At 40.3% G+C, this 16,989-nt stretch overlaps 4 protein-coding genes across 4 annotated transcripts; 1 reads left to right on the forward strand and 3 right to left on the reverse strand.

Annotated features, from left to right (window-relative positions):
* Nucleotides 1-8: 8 nt before the first annotated feature.
* On the forward strand, nucleotides 9-1,572 carry LOC111603539 (26S proteasome regulatory subunit 10B). Its single transcript, XM_023321213.1, has 4 exons — nucleotides 9-226; nucleotides 292-411; nucleotides 467-1,328; nucleotides 1,417-1,572. The coding sequence occupies exons 1-4, from the start codon at nucleotides 118-120 to the stop codon at nucleotides 1,517-1,519; spliced, it is 1,194 nt and encodes a 397-aa protein (XP_023176981.1). The 5' UTR covers nucleotides 9-117; the 3' UTR covers nucleotides 1,520-1,572.
* A 411-nt stretch (nucleotides 1,573-1,983) lies between these two features.
* LOC111603710 (tRNA (guanine-N(7)-)-methyltransferase non-catalytic subunit wuho) lies at nucleotides 1,984-3,330 on the reverse strand. The gene has a single exon (XM_023321451.2). It carries the CDS (start codon nucleotides 3,171-3,173, stop codon nucleotides 2,028-2,030), a length of 1,146 nt encoding a protein of 381 aa, XP_023177219.1. The 5' UTR covers nucleotides 3,174-3,330; the 3' UTR covers nucleotides 1,984-2,027.
* A 402-nt stretch (nucleotides 3,331-3,732) lies between these two features.
* Nucleotides 3,733-6,013, reverse strand: LOC111605615 (doublesex- and mab-3-related transcription factor 2). Its single transcript, XM_023324254.1, has 2 exons — nucleotides 5,584-6,013; nucleotides 3,733-4,085 (listed from the first exon to the last, which is right to left on the reverse strand). The coding sequence occupies exons 1-2, from the start codon at nucleotides 6,011-6,013 to the stop codon at nucleotides 3,733-3,735; spliced, it is 783 nt and encodes a 260-aa protein (XP_023180022.1).
* A 2,662-nt stretch (nucleotides 6,014-8,675) lies between these two features.
* LOC111601962 lies at nucleotides 8,676-15,412 on the reverse strand. The gene is made up of 6 exons (XM_023318873.2): nucleotides 15,078-15,412; nucleotides 12,059-12,371; nucleotides 10,802-11,991; nucleotides 10,599-10,743; nucleotides 10,165-10,515; nucleotides 8,676-10,107 (listed from the first exon to the last, which is right to left on the reverse strand). The coding sequence occupies exons 2-6, from the start codon at nucleotides 12,257-12,259 to the stop codon at nucleotides 9,718-9,720; spliced, it is 2,277 nt and encodes a 758-aa protein (XP_023174641.2). The 5' UTR covers nucleotides 12,260-12,371; nucleotides 15,078-15,412; the 3' UTR covers nucleotides 8,676-9,717.
* Nucleotides 15,413-16,989: the final 1,577 nt, after the last annotated feature.

A 16,989-nucleotide genomic window follows, 5' to 3' on the forward strand; every position in this document is an offset into this window, starting at 1 on the left:
AAGTGCCGGTCACACTGCTTTGCAAAATTGCAATATCATTAGACAGCTTCGAGTTTATAAGGCAAAAACGTTTATGTTTATAGTTTATTAAAAACTTTTGAAAAACAAACAGCAAAGATGACCGTGACTGCCGCACCATGCAACGAAAGTATTCGTGAAAAGGCCCTGTCCGACTACAGAAAGAAGCTGTTGGAGCACAAAGAAGTTGAGGGGCGACTGAAAGAAAGTGGGTACAGCATTAAAAACGAACATTTATTTATTTAAATAATGAAATATATTTAAATTACGTAGAACGGGAGGAACTGAAGGAGCTGACAAAACTATATGATAAATCGGAGAATGATTTAAAGGCTCTGCAAAGCGTGGGCCAAATTGTTGGCGAGGTGCTGAAACAATTGACAGAGGATAAGTGTAAGCCGACTATCTTATACCTCCTTTAATATATAATATAGTTTGCTATTTATAGTTATTGTGAAGGCCACAAATGGACCACGCTATGTGGTAGGATGCCGTCGCCAGCTAGATAAGGCCAAATTGAAGTCTGGCACACGCGTTGCTTTAGATATGACCACTTTGACCATAATGCGATATCTGCCACGCGAAGTTGATCCGTTGGTCTACAACATGTCCCATGAGGATCCTGGCGATGTCACCTATTCGGCAATTGGTGGTCTTACAGAACAAATACGTGAACTACGAGAAGTTATCGAATTGCCATTACTTAATCCTGAGCTGTTTCTGCGCGTTGGAATCACGCCTCCAAAGGGCTGCTTGCTTTACGGTCCACCTGGCACAGGTAAAACTTTGCTCGCACGTGCAGTTGCGTCCCAGCTGGATGCGAATTTCCTCAAGGTTGTCTCCTCGGCCATTGTGGATAAATATATTGGCGAGAGCGCACGCTTGATACGTGAAATGTTTAATTATGCACGCGATCATCAGCCGTGCATCATATTCATGGATGAGATTGATGCGATTGGTGGACGCCGTTTCTCAGAGGGTACTTCTGCCGATCGTGAGATACAACGCACACTAATGGAGCTCCTCAATCAAATGGATGGCTTCGATTCGTTGGGTCAAGTGAAAATGATCATGGCCACCAATCGACCAGATACGCTGGATCCCGCTCTACTACGTCCAGGTCGCTTGGATCGTAAAATTGAAATTCCCTTGCCAAATGAGCAAGCACGTTTGGAGATCTTAAAGATTCATGCGCTTAAGATCGCAAAACATGGCGAAATTGATTACGAAGCTATAGTCAAATTGTCCGACAATTTTAATGGCGCCGATTTGCGTAATGTCTGCACCGAGGCAGGCCTCTTTGCCATCAGGTAATATATCTATTTAACTCTAGCTCTACAGGCTAGCTCTATACATATATATATCAACTTATTATATATATACTCATCTCTTTTACAGAGCTGAACGAGAATATGTAATTCAGGAGGACTTTATGAAGGCCGTGCGCAAAGTCTCCGACAACAAGAAGCTGGAAAGCAAATTGGATTACAAACCAGTTTAATTTTTCTTTAAATATTAAATATATAAATAACATCTCTGCAAAAAGAATTAACTAAACAAAATATATATATTTAAATGAAATGGAATCTTTTTAGTTGAAGAAGAATTTATTACAAATTTGTTAATAACATTGGCTATTAACAGTATCACGGTTATATACATATATAACGCAGGCTGCTTTGCAATCCTTGTTTACAATACGCAGATGGCGGTTTGTAAATATAAAATTGATTTATTTCTTATATTTATATATTTCTTCTTAAAACTAGGCAAAGTCTCAGTAATGCTGCTCCTATTTTTGCGGTAAATATTTTTTTTGAATAGAATAGTTTCCTGTTTCTGTTGTTGTTGCCGTTTCACTTCCTTTCTTGCTGTGTGTATCCTTTCTGCTGTTTCTATTGATGTTATTCTTGTTGCTGTTCATGTTATGTCGGCTGCTATGGTTGTTGTTGTTGCCTTTGCTGTTAATATTGCTGCAGCATTACTTGCTGCTGCTCCTCCCGTAGGTTTCATTTCTGTTGTTGGTGTTGGTCCTCGATGCGTCGCTTTTTTCGTTCCATATAGTCGCTTATATTATCATAGCGCTTCTTAAACCAAACGGATAGATCGTCTGGCACGCAGTTTTGCCCCGCAAAGTTTTCCATGACCATGTTCAGCCAACCTTTTGGCACGGACTCCGCTTGTTTGCCATCGGTGATGTTGTATACGTGCAACGTTAACCGCTCGTTTAGAGCACCAGCTACATATATCCGATCGCTGGTCAAAGCAAAATTGCTGATGTTCCAGTTGCCTGCCTCTGCGCGCACTAAAGACTCCTTGGCTATTGACCAGACAGCATCTTTAAGCTCCAATTCGTAAAGGCCAATTGCTTCTACATGATCGTAAAATAGCACGGCTAACAGATACCGCTTGGAGGAGATTAGTTCACGCATCTGAAGGCGTACAACTGGTGCGGGCAACTGTTGCTGCAGTAGCTCCTTGCCCGTCATATAGTTCCACAAGCGCAACGTTTTATCACCTGATGTGGATATCAAAAGCTGTTCATGGCCTGGTAGCAATGCCAGTCCTGATACAAACTCCTTGTGGCCCAGACAATAGCTGTGTATATCGTGGGTAGCAGGATAGTTGGTCACTCGAATTTTATCATCCCGATCGCAGGTGATGATATGCTTCTGATCCGGTGTCCACAGAATATCGTAAACAATGCTTAGATGGCCAAGTAGTAGTTTAGGCGGTGCCTCTACCTCCACGCAATCGTATTGATGGCAATCTCCGGTCTTGTCTGTGACCAGAACGGAGCTGGAGTCGGGTGCAAATGTTATAGCGCTAGAGGCACGTGCCAAGCTACGTGCAGATAGCAGCAGCGCATGCTCCGGCCGGCTTTTGTAGAGCAGCAGAGCCTTTTGCCCGGCTGTAGTTAGTGCAATCAGTTGTCTGTCTGGTGAATAGCAAACATTTAATATTGACACCTCTAATTTTGTACATGTTGCTTTCGGCTCGCCCTCATCCGCTGCCTCAATCTTAAGTCCACATGTGGTCAAGTCATCTGCAACTTCGATGTCTTTGAAGATTTGCAAGTCATCGGGATTGAGGAACAGCACTTTGCGTCCATGGCCAAGGACTAATTCGGGTTCAGTGTAAAAAATAGTTGTCATTTCTTCTGAGTCAACCAACGGGAGAGAGTTGTTTACGCCTCCATGTGAAAGACAAGCAATAGGCTACAAAGCAGTGACTGAGTCACGCATAAATAACAATTCGCACTTACTCAGAAAATATCAACAAGTGGCAACACTCGTGATTGACAAAGTGCAAAGAAAGTAACTTTCTAATAAATAATGAATTTAACCTATTATTTATATATTTTTTTAAATATATATATAAATTAATATATATTTTTTTAAATTTATTTGGCACACGTAAGCCACAAATTCAAAAGTGACATTTGACTTTCAAATTCAGCGGTGATGGCATTAGCAGGCATGCTGTCGATAAGTATACTTTTAATGTAATCAAATGGCAAATGGTGGCAGGGCGGGCATACGTTTAATTACTAGTTATTTAAATTGTGATTTAAATGTGATTTTTTAAAATAGTAAACAGCATTAATGTACAATAAAATTGTTTTATTTCCTAAGAATCATAATACTAATAAAAAAAATGTGTTAAAAAAAGATCTATATACAAATTACGGCAACAAGAGTTTGAGTGTCCTGGCTACGTGCTTATACCAATAATCGACTCAATTGAGAAACTCAACTTAGGTTTCTTGGCGATGGGTGTTGGCGTGGGTGTGAGCGTAAAGTGCGGCATTGATTGATATGCCTTCTGCTGCTTCTGTTGCGCGACAGCAGCTGCTGTGGCGGCATTGCCTAATAGATCATAAAAGGCGTTGCCAATTGTTGGCGGCGTTGCCAAAGGAGTTGCTGAGCAACCGCCGCCGCCACAAGCGGAGCTGCCAAGGAGCGTTGTATCGATTGCGTAGTTCAGTTCTGGATCAGCGAACGCGCGCCGCTTGCGCATGCGTTCAAGTAACGGCGAATTGAACGTGGGAAAGCGCTGTTTGTACTCTGCAATGGGAACAAGAAGATGAGAATGGAGGCAGGGCAATAGAATTGAAATTACACGCTACAAGTACGTAAGACAAGGAAGGAGTGATATCTCTCTCTCTCTCTCTTTCTTTGACGTTGGCGTCAAATTTGTTGTACAAATTGCTTTCCAATTGTCTCAATTCGTTCAGCACACTGAAGGATTGTTGTGTGTGTGAGTGCACTTAGAGAAAAAAGTAAGCATATTGGAATTTCATGAATTATAATTAACCATGCTTCAATATTTTAATTTAGCTATTGAATGGAACTAAGGTAAAAACATATATTTTATATTTCAATGACAATATAAATATGAATTCTGATTGCATTTGAGTTTCATACAGTGTTTTTCTCTGCGTGCAGCATATGGTAATTGAATCGTAATTTGAGCTGCACAGAGCCCAATATTCAGACCCTAGACCAAAAGACCATAACCAGACAGTACGGCACCAAAAATTATCTGCGTGGATTTTCGTTCATGTCTTTACTTGGAAACCAGATGGAAAAATTGTGAAAAAATTGAAATTCCATTGGTTGTTTTTGTTGCCCCGTTGACTTTTGCCACACATTTGCTTCAAGAGGTTTTTCCGCTTTCGCGTATCAATTTACACAAATGAAAATTGGGCTTGGCCTACAGATTGGACGTTTCTTTTATCGTCCCCTCTCTTTTCTGTTCTTTTCTAATTTTTTGACATAACAGGCAATATGCGTGCATACGACAGGCATTCAATTTCAGTGGGTGACGTTTTAACAAATTTGTTGCTCCTTATTGTGTGTTGATTTAGTAACGAATCAGGCATTTCCTGTCGCCCATAATCTCTATCTCGCTCGCACACTGCTTCACACTTTGCTCATATTACAAGCCTTGCCAGACAGTCTGGCACCGCATGGCGAGCGTTTGACTTGGATCAGTGCTAGCATGTTAGCTGTTTTATAGCTAAGTCAAGCACTTTTGACAGCTTAGTAGCTTGTACATTTAATTATGCCTTGATTCGATTTAAACTGAACTAATTGAAAATATATTTTTAATCTTACGGCTTCCAATTCTGAGACTTCATGTTTTTGGCATTGCTCAAAATCTTTGAACGCTAGGAACCTACCATTTTGATTCGACAAAAACTATTTTGTAAACTTCTACAAATGGAAGACAGAATGTATCAGAAAATAAAAATCAAGGCTGATCATTCCTTTTTGTTTCATAGACACTTACATTGTTTGTAGCTCGTCTTCTAAGGTAGTTTGAGCCTTCTTAAGACAGCTGGCTTCGTTTTGGCTATTTTAATTTGGGGCTTACTTAAGACAGTCTTTTTATAGCTATTTTTTAGCTCTACTTAAAATACTTAGCCTTTTTACACCCATTATTCTACTAAAGACACGTGGCTGATTTTTAAGATAAGTTTGCTCTTTAGCTGTTTTTCGCCTATTTGACCGATTTGGGTTGGCATTCAAAGTAGGTCTTCACTGATTTAGTTACGCTTACCTTCCATTGCAGCTGTGATGTGCAGCGTGGACTGCTGCAGATTTCGCAGTCTCTGCTTGTAGATGCGTTTCTGGGCAATCAACGCTTGACGCGTGCGCAACGTATTGGCTGCCATTTGACTTGGTTTGGTGGGCGTCATTTGCTGCTCCTCATCGCTGGCCTGCTCCACGGCGACATGCTGCGACATTGTTTGACTGACCTCCAGAGCTTCCATAGTTTGTTGGCGTCTCAATGCAACCTGGGCGGCCATCACACGCTGCCGATCCACAACTAGCTGACAATTGGGGCAACAGCATTCACGCCAGCGGCAAAGCTTCTTGTGACCCTTAACACAGGAGATGACGCCATGATTGCGACAGCGGGCGCACTTGGGTGTTCTCAACAGGCGACGCTCCTTAGCGCTGGCCAAATTAACCGAAAGAGACTGCATTATCAACTGAGACAGAGCGAGAGAGAGAGAGAGATATCTAGATCTAATCAGCTAAACGTTCAGCTAACAACTGAAAGGATCTGGCGCACGTTTTCACTTATTTAAAATACAATCACAAAGGATCGCCTGGCTGCTCGCCCAGACAGTCCGACGACGTCAAGTGGTCTGCCCTGCTGTGTCTGCCTCTGTCACTGCCTCTGCTTCTGCTTCTGCCTCTGGCTCTGTCCGCCCATTGGCTGCTAATCGCATCGTCTATAAATAGATGATCCAATGGCTGCACAGCTGGCTGCCGTCAACTAAATTGAAATTGGAAATTCAATTGAAAACCGCACAAAAGATACAAATGTATCTTTTTGTGCGTTCTTTAAGATACAAATGTATCTCTCATTTTTGTTTAGCTAGGATACAAATGTATCTTTATGTTTATTCAGATGAGATCAATATGTATCTTTGCAAATGCATCTCTTATAGCTGTTTAGCTGAGATACATATGTATCTTTATGTATATTTAACTGAGATACGAATGTCTCTTTATGTTTGCGCAGCTGAGTGACACAGATCTATATCTTACTCCTATCTACATGTCAAATTTAATGTCTTTAGATCTCATAGTCTTCGATGTATGCTTGACAAACGTATCTTAAACCAGAATAGATGAGAGTACCTAATAAATGTGATAATGTTTCTTGCTGCTAGTGGTGTTCAGGAATATATATTCAAAATTGGGGCAGTTCAGGCTTCACACTTCTCGAGATTTGCACTATATATATGCATTATCAAAGCTGAAAAGGCAATCTTAAGAATGTTTTATATGGCTTCTTCCAGATGTCTTTAAGCAATAGTATATAAATCAACCTCTCTCTTGTTGTTGTTGTTTTTTTTATTTACTTCAATTTGATTTTTTATATGTATAACGACGATTTGTAGCATGTTCATTATATATCATTACATTTATCCAATATAGATATATATGGCATTTATATAGTATGGTATATGTATAATTTATTTTTAATGTATATATATATATATATATATACATATAACTATATATATATATATATGTGTGTGTGTGTGCATATATCGCACTTATATGCATGTATGTAAATACAAATTCAACACGAAAAATTAAATTAAATTCCATTTTGTAACAATTTTTTTCTTTATTTTGTATTTCAGTTTTTAAATTTTATTTAGTTTTTTGTTTTTTTTTCTTTCTTGCTAGTTAAAGTACAAAACTGTTGTTAATAAACTTTTAAGCACAATTCTTTCTTATATCAGATATAGCTGAGTTGATTTTTAGTATATATACTCGTTTTATTTAATCATTCTTGGTTTAAAATTTGTTTATTTCTTATTTGATTTACTCATTTATAAATTTGTTTTAAGTATAAATAATATTATTATTATTTTTTTTCTGTATATATATTATTATGTTGACTATTTTTATTTTTAAAGTATATATAATAATATAACTTTGTTAAAATTATAAATATTGATTTATTAATTTTTGTTAAATCATTTTTATATTTCTTTTAATTTTTTTTTTACTAAGTCTAGTTTATGTTATTTTTCAATAAATTTGTTATATTATTTTGTTTAGAATAATTAGTTGAAATATTAAAGCTGCTAAGGTTTATGCCAGGTTTTTTTTTGATTTGTTGGTCATTTGTTTACCTACTTTTTAAATGTGTGGATTATGCAGAGATATAGCAAAATTGGATAGATCCGTGATATATGTTTATAGAGGTGCGGAACTGGACTAAGTGAATAAATATAATTGAATTTATATTGTAATATTTTTTGGTTTGTTTTGTTTTAAATGCTTGCAAATTTATTGTCTTTTAACTATTTTCTGTTTATTGCTTATCCAAAACTAAGGAGATTCTCGAAAAAAAGTACCTTAGAACTCTGAACTTTGGCTTACATCTGTTGATCTGTGGATTATCATATATATTTGTAATACATTTCGTAAATACTTGCTGGTTTCTCAAATCAATAAAAAGTTCAAAAATAAAACCCAATAAATATAAATCGAATATACAATTAGCTAAATCTGAATTTGGTGCTTCCTCTTGTCCCAAATGCAATAAACTTTTTTAAATTATTCATGTTTTGTTTCTTTAATATTTCAACAATGATGATTGCCAGTAAACGTACTATCTATTCATAGAATATATAATGTATATATATCATTTATACCTTCTTTATACGACAACGTCTGTAGCCAACTGTAGCTTGAGTTATTCACATTAATTTTTATATAATTTGTTTATAACAAATATTTTGTATGTCTCGATATCCTTGCCAAAACTATTGAGCATGATATATTGGTGGTATGATTGATGGATGATTGATACTTACATCATTTGATTTGGTTCTTTAATTTTATGAAGTGTTTGAATAACAAATCAAAAGTTAGTCAATCATTCAATCTATCGCATCAATCTTTTTGAACACATGTATGTATATGCCACCTAAACAATCAATCACTCAATCGATCAATCATTTTTCTTTTAAATTTGTATGTCAACTGAATGAATGCATATCAATCAATCAATCAATCAATCAATCAAACATTTAGTTTACTTCTTCTAGTATTGCAAGGGTATTGCATCTTCGGCTTGCCGAAGATTAAATATTCTTTTATATTAAATTTCTTCGTTTTTCTCTTCTTTTTCATTTTGTATTTTCGTTGCTGAACGATAATTATCAATATCGCTATTTAGTATAAATGCTTGATAACAATGGGTGCATGAAGAATTCAGTTTAAGTATATTGTGCATAAAGACGACTATAGTCTTTCGGTATATAGTGTATATATAGATATAGATATATATGTATATGAATGTGTGATTTAGTTAATTTAGGCTCGATTTGTCCTTTGGTGCTGGTTTAGTTTAGGTATTTGATTTTTGGTTGCTAAAGTTGTAGTTTGTGGTATCTGGTAATACGCATCTATATGTAGTATGCCCTATGTAATAGGTAATGCCTAAAGTCTAATTGCCCTATGCCGAATATGTTCTAGGAAATCCTCTGTAAAAAAGTAAAAAAAATGCTCAGCGCTAAAGTTAGTAAATGCAATGTAGAGGGTTGTTCTTTTGACGGCAGGTAGAATCCGGGGAGACACTTCAGTACGCCTGGGATAGTGGGTAGGAACTTAAGGTAAGGTATAGGGTTAGGCTAGGTAACTGTTGGACTGGACTCTCATGGCGGGCTGTGATGCATTGTGGAGAGCATCTCACATCTTAAAGTGCTTCTTTACTTTGTGTTTCCTTCCTACTCGAGCTCTGTTTTGAGTATATGGATCCAATCCAGGCCTTGCTCCAAATTCTGCATTAGTTACAACCGTACCTCTAGATGGCTAGAGAGCCATCTTGAGTCCGTGCGTCAGTTCTGCCATTACTCCAGTCCATGCTACAGTTGAGACATTAGTTATTTATCTAGTTGATACTCCACTTCACATCAACTATTGCTATGGGTTGGGCTCCATTATTTTCGTGAATTATTGATCCAGTTTCCTTCATCGCCTGCCCTCCGTCTTCTCTGTCACTTCACTTTCGTTTCCTCTACCAATTCTCTTTCCGCATCCGTCTTCTAACAGCTTCCGTTTGCCGCCTCCTCTTTGCATTTCTTTCGCAACTGCTATGCATCTTTCCTGTCTTCTCTTTAGTCATTTCGGCGGCTGCTGGCTCTCCCTTCCTCGCTTAGACGATACTATTGCGTTTAGCGCTCGCCCTTTGAAGCGTGCTCTGCATGGCAGCCACCACAGCCTCAGCGCCTCCAATAAAGATCGGCTGATTGGCGGCACGTCGTAGCACATGCCACATGGCCACGGGCTTGCGCAAGGATGAGAGCATCTGATGCCAATGACGCAGACCCTTGCCTACGGCACAGCTACCGGCAATGACATGACCCAAAGGAACAATAGCCCCATTGTCCGTAACACCGAAGACGGTAAGACGCAACTGAACTGTGGTCAGGCCCTGGGGCGGCACACTGAAGATCATCGATTCGTTGAAGATGGGACAGCGATCCTTGCGCTTTAGCGACGTGCGCTTCTTCAGCACCTTCTTGTCATTGTTCATCAGATAGACCTAGACAACCGGACGAGCCTTGGTTAGCAATCTTAGCGCAGGGGCCGTTTCACTCACCTTCACAAAGACGTGTTGCAGTGCGGTCTGCTCCGGTGATCCGTTGTCCAGCTCGAGCTTTAGATTGCGCGCCTTGACCACGACTATGGTTAAACGCTCCGCTGTGGGCAGATAGCTCAGCGAGAACATCAACTCTCCCCAGCGAGCGTTGCATTTGCGTGAATCAGAGAGCGGAATCCATGTGGTAATCGGTCTAGCCATCTCGCCAATCTCCATCTCCGCCTCCCCGATCAGCGTGTGGGCGGGCCCGTTGTGATACAAATGGAACCAAAGTGAGTGCCTGCCCGCTTGTCGCTTCAATCGAAAGTTGAAGCTCTCATTGTATGCGGGCGTCAGCGTCGAACGGACCACCTGTCAAGTAAGGATCAGAGGGGATTGAAATGTATCCCAGGGTAGGACTACTCTAATGCCTCTAATGCCTGTCTGCTGCTCACCTTGGTCTGCATGCCACCCGCGTGATCGGGCACCAGGTAGATGCGCACAAATGTGTCCAGCGAATCCAGGCCCATGCTAAGCGGACAAATAAGTCCCTTGGCCTCGAGCACACTGACCGTCAGCTCTAACTGGTCCTCGCTGTGCCTGAACAGCCAGAAAGAGTTTAATTTCAAGGATAACCCATTGGGCATTAGTCACTTACTTTTCGTATTGAAGGCCGACGCAAAGATAGCCTGTGATTTGTGTGTAGGGCTGATCAAGCTGATCCAAACATAAGGAAGACGCATCCGAATTGACCGACTCACAGGAGATTGCATGCTCCAGTTGCATGCCATCGATGGAGCCATCTAGCGACACTTGCGAGCTGTTGCGCCTGCCTAGACCCAAGCTAATGCTCGATTCCTGTCGCAGTAGCGAACGCCCAAAGCACCAGGTGGAGTTGCCATTGCCGTTGCCATTGCCATTGCTCAATCCGTTGCCGTATCCATTGCTCAACCCATTGCCAAGGTTCAGGCCGTGGCCATTGGGCAACTTTCGAAATAAATAATCCTCCGAGATGGTCTTCTGCAGCATATGTGGCCCCTTCACCCGCTGCGTTAGACCCGTGAAGGGATTGTTGGTGTTGTGCAGCTTCAGCAGACGGCTAGAAAGGCTTTGACCTTCGTGCACAAAGGGATTGCCATTGGAAACAGGGGCAGGCGTTGACTCGACCTTAGGCTGAGATTGAAGCTGAGGTGAGGGCTGGGACTCAGGCTGAGGCTGAGGATTGAAATGAAGATCAAGCTGACTCGGAGGCAGTTGCTCTGTGGACTCGCATAGAAAGGGATTTGTGCTGGAGTTGCGACGTTTTAACGCAGGTGGACGACGCTCCACCTTGGACTCCACGGGATTTTGAACATGCGTTGCTTCCGTGCTGCGGTTAATTCCCTGCTGCAGAGAGATCTGCCGCTTGGCAATGGGTCGAGGTATGGCCGTCGCAGACAGCGTCACGGATGCAGACGTCGTTAGTCTCGGTGCTGGAGGCGCCTCCAACGGTTGTGGCAACGCAGCACCTGCAGCCGCTGTGCGCAGAGGGGAGCGCTGCGAACTGGATCGTGCCTCTGATGCCTCATTGAGCTGGCTGAAGGAGAAGGTAACGGTCTTGCTGCTGGGTCCGGCACTATTCGGAGCGGGTGCTGGACGCAACGGCTGTGGAGGAATACAAACATCCGCCTGAGGCAGATTCCACAAGGGAGTCGTCGAATCTACTGCATTGTTTAGCAGCTGCTGCTGCTGTTGCAGTTGGAGCTGCTGCAGTTGCTGCTGTGACCGATTGTGATCGTCCTTGTCAATGGTATCGAAGCGCTTGAAGCTGCCGCTAGTGCTCAGCAAAAACTCCGAGCCGGATTGGATCTGCGCAGGAGTGAGGAGGATAATTAGAACACTCAACCTCGATCTCGACTCGACAGGTGCTACTTACACTTGCCATATAGCCATTGGGATGAAAGAGCTTGTGCTTGTGATTGGACAGTCCGATTTTCTCCTCCTTACTGGATCGTATACGCATCCAGCTGGCGGCACGTGGACCCAAGCAATGGCATCCCAGCAGCACGAACATCAGCAGCAGCAGCAGCAACAGCGCGAGGCTGGTGAATGTCAGCGACAACGGTGTCCCGTCCATTGTATCTGTAACCAGGTAACTTGTGAGCCAGGTAGCCAGTGAAAGCAATTGCCAGTTCGTTCAGCAGCTACTGCTGGTGCTCGCAGTGCATATTTCCACTATTGAATGAAAGCTGAAAGGAAAGTAAGGAAAGTATAATAAGAGATAATAGGAGCAGAAGGAGAAGTGTACAACGAGCTTAGCTTGACTCTGTTGCTTCGCTATTCATCTCTTCAGCAATTGCTGAAATTTATTCAGCTCTCTTTTCATTTATCCTTGGTTGTACCTTCCTTTTTTTCCTTTCTATTGAAGCGATATTTTTCCTTCTAAAGAAGCGATATTTTTGCAACTCTTGCCCACTCTACTCTACTCTACTCTGTGAATGAATCCTTGGTGCGACCCCTTCACTTCCAAGGCTTGCTCTATATTCTTTATCCAAGCTAAAGCATCTTCTTCTGGGCTGTCCTACCTCTGTCAGACTATCAGTTGATAACTATACTTCCTTAACTCCTTCTTCTACCACATTTCTTTTACCTGGTATTGTTCCATTTACATTGTGCACACCTTCTCCATCCTTCCCCCACTATCGATTTGCGATTGTTTATTTTTAGTCTCTTTAAATTTAGTCGATAAACTTTTACTTTGTTCTTTTATTCTTTCTAAGCAGCATCTCCTATTCAATTTTCTATTTTCCTCTCTCTAACAGGTACTGCAGTCCCTAGACTCCTTTTTCCTATTCTCTAAGACAATTCATTCTCCTGACACAACATCCCCATCTTAACAGCTTTTGATTGGTTTATTTTGTACGTATACTCATTTTAAGGTCTATCGGGAGAGATCTTTGGACACTGCGCCCAAAGGTACAGCCCCTTAAGCACGCGCTGAGCTCTACTTGGCCCAGTTTTCCTTTCCTTCCTTTATACAAAACTTTTCATGGAAAAACAATGAGTGGGCAGGTCCACAACGAAGACAGCGATAAAGACAAAGCTAAAGATGGCCACAATGAAAATGAAACGTGTGACAGGCGACAACGACGACGTCAACGTCAACACTTTCATCTAGCATCGTCTTACAGATAGAGCTGCCCCACCCACTCTAGTGGAGGAAGACGCTATCATGCCTTGCCAGCTCATATCATCGGCAATAATTGTGTGCGGCAGGTGTCGCTGTCCATTTCTATTTCCATTTCTTTACAGCCCCTCCCCACTACCAACACTTGTCAGCTGACAGTTGACAGTTTTTTGATTGAATTTGTAACCAGAGCTGCAGCATTTCCACTTCAAAGGCCAAACATCCGTCAACGGACAGCAGCCAACAAACAACAAAATTATTATTTCACATTTCACATTGGCCACAAGAAGCTAAGCCATCCACCACTTGCCTCCATCTTCACTTTATATTCATCTTCATCATCTTGATGAATACTTACATATCTCTGACCTGGGGTATTGCTTAATTGCTTGTCATTTATTTCCAAGTAAAATTTTAATCTGATTGGGAAACTAACAAATTTGTATCACTCTTACTTGCAGTACGTACATTTCCAATTGGAATAAGCAATTGTACTTGTTACATAGCTGCCAGCTATGTGATGAATAGCTAGCAATCGTCCTACTGCTGTTGTTGTTATATGACTTTATAACAGATCATAGTTTGCAGAGCTTGGCAATGCACGCCGGCCACTGTTATATACGTACATGCCAGTCAGCTAATATACATACACACATATGTACATATGGGTGCGTGTGTATTTGTGTTGGAAAAAGAGCTAAGCTGGGCCATTTACAGCTGACATCATCTGCTCATAATCTTCTTGCTCTGCTTCTCACAAAGTGCCCATTAGCCTAATACGGCACATTTTCAAGAGGGGTAAGGAGGGGTGTTTGGGATGGTGTGAGGTGACTGGAGGCCACTCCAGCCGACAAGTGGCCCCGTTTTGCACTTAACTGCCAAAATTTGCAAGGTGGCGGCATTTTGTTTTAATTATGCAGCAACATAAATGCATTATAATTGAATAAGCATTTACACACACATTCAAACACTAGGAGAGCAAAAGTCCAAATGAGCGAGAACAGCGAGAGGGAAAGATGACGGCCATTTTGGCAAGTAGCTGCAGAACTTTTTGCAGCAACAACCACAAGGGTTTTTTCATTAACCTAGTACGAGGTCATTCCACTGTGCAAGTGTGACAATATATTGTGTGTGTGCATATGCATACACACTTATATGTGTGTGTTTGTTTATGTATGTATTGCATAAATACCACTTATCTAGTTGATTTATTTACAAGCCGCGGACACTGTTGGGGATGGGGTTAGTTCTTTGGCTTGTGCAGAGGCAAGTGACCTGATTTTTTCGGACAGTTGGTCCAATTGGCTGCTAAAATGAATGTTGGTCACGTCAGACGGTTCTAGCTAATATGCCAATACATTTTACAGTTCACATACACTGACACACATACAGCTATTTAAAAGCGAAAGTTGGAGACGGCACAAAAAAGTAGCGAAAGTCAAAGCAATCAAAAGTGATAGAAGAAGAAGAAGAAGCAACAGCAGATAACACAAAATTGGAGCATGTTGGCGGAAGCAAAGAACAAACCAACATTAACACATACACACACTCACGCTTGAGCAGTTACATAGCGGAAACTGCAAGTTGCTTGCGTTTTATACATACATACATATGTATATGCATATGCCTGTTTGTATGTATAGCTTTTATATACTGAATTTTCAGAGTTTTTTAATTTAAATAAATATATTATTTTTATTTTGTTATTGAAAGTGATTTTGTTTCTTAACTTTTAAAGATTTTTCTAACTCTTTTTACTATTAATTACCTTTGATTTTCACTTTATATCGCACTTGCTTCCTATATATGTATGTATGTTTGTATGTATGTAAATTTGTTTGAATGGTGTATTTTTTACTTTAATTTGCTTTTAAATTCTGCTACACAAATATCACAGGGCGCCACAGGCAAAGTAACTGTAAATGCCATTTGTTTTCTTTTTTTTAGGCAGCAAACACTTTTCACGCATTAACAACAATAACAAAAACCGCGATGTTGCTGGTCGTCAACAAAAACAACAACAACAACGGTGATGACTACGACAACAGGAATCAGATGTGCAACAACAATAACAAACGCACGAGCAGCAGCAGAGGCAGCAGCGACTACAACAACAAAAACAAATAGAACTGGCCAATTGACAGCCAACGAGGGCAGCGCCCACGGCTTGGTTGTCCTTGCTGGACGACATCCCGTGGCCAACTGAGAAGGAAAGCGCGCCCAAAAACAGGCTACAGTAATTGCTCAGCTAACGTACCCATAAGCGCATCATTAAACGAGCTTTCATAAAGCACTCTCTTGAAATGCTCTCTTAAGCTACAAATCTATGCGATTATTGTCTGTGCTTTAATTATACCTTTTTTATGGTTTGCGACCAGGCTTTTGGGACACAATACACTTACTATAAAATCGGAATTGGTTGAAAACTTGGGCAATTGATGTGGATTGTCAAGTGCTATCAGCTCCACACTTAACGAATTCGTTTAAAGTTAACGAAATACTTAACAGTTGTGCCATTAACGAAATATTATTTAATGTTATGTTATTTAGACACACACCAGCAAAGACATTCACCATAACATCGCATTTTTTTAAAACTAATTTTTTGAGTCAAATTTTTATAAAATATAAAATTTATATAAAAATTATAACATCGTTGACCACATCCTTAACACAGCTACAGGCCAGGTCAAGCGCAATACAATTTGTAAATATGTGAAATTTATACATAAATAATGAACAACAAAATTATATTCAAAGAAAGCGTACTTTTCTGGGCAAAGCTGAGTACAGGCACAGGCACAGGCACATACTTGCATGCGTCATATAAGACCGATACACGATAAGTAATTAGCATTTAAGTTTCCATTCCAGCAAAAGTTTTTGAAATATCTAAAATCAATTGATGGAAATAAGTTTTTATAAATTTATATAGCATACTTAAATGGAAACTGATTAGCATAGCGATCATCCAGCACAGGGTGCCTCACCCTCGAGTTACCCGATGATGATGATTGAGTAAACATCGTTTTCTATGCTAAACACTTATTTTCGGTGAGTGTGCGTGTGTGTGTGTAAATGCAATCAACTGTGTTCAATAAAATACAATTCCCAAATGCAAAAATTTCGTTTTGTTTAGTTCTTTTTTGTTTTGTCGTGGATTTGGAGGCAACAACAACAATAAGAAACATAATGCGAAAGCAATTGAAACAAATTTGTGTAATTCGAGTGGCTGTCCGAAAAGTTGAAGAGTCAAAGTAAATAAATTGCACAAATTCAAATTGTGCGAATAAAGCGAGCCGAAATAATAACACAAAACACAATAATGGGAAATGGCGAATGGGGCAAATGTGGAGAATGAGGAATGGTAAATTTATTTCAATTCAATTTCAATTGCATTTCAGGCAACGCCCAATGCCTCGCCTCCTCCCCCTTCTTTGGGATAACTTTTTTAACTCGAATTAGTGTTGGCAAATCAGGTGAATAAGTTCTAATGTTCTTTTCGTTCATGATGGCTCATTTTATCTACAAGTTCAACTTTAATTTGCTCTCCATTGAACAGCTCAATAAAACGACATTGAACAACGTGCTTCCTTACCTATAAACGACATTCATCGACTTATGATTTGTTCAACACTGAGAAAGTCGTTCATTTGAGTGAGCAGTTCTATTGAACTGAA

This window comes from Drosophila hydei, unplaced genomic scaffold (genome assembly GCF_003285905.1).
Source record: "Drosophila hydei strain 15085-1641.00,03,60 unplaced genomic scaffold, DhydRS2 tig00000296-arrow-arrow-pilon, whole genome shotgun sequence".
Taxonomy (NCBI): domain Eukaryota; kingdom Metazoa; phylum Arthropoda; class Insecta; order Diptera; family Drosophilidae; genus Drosophila; species Drosophila hydei.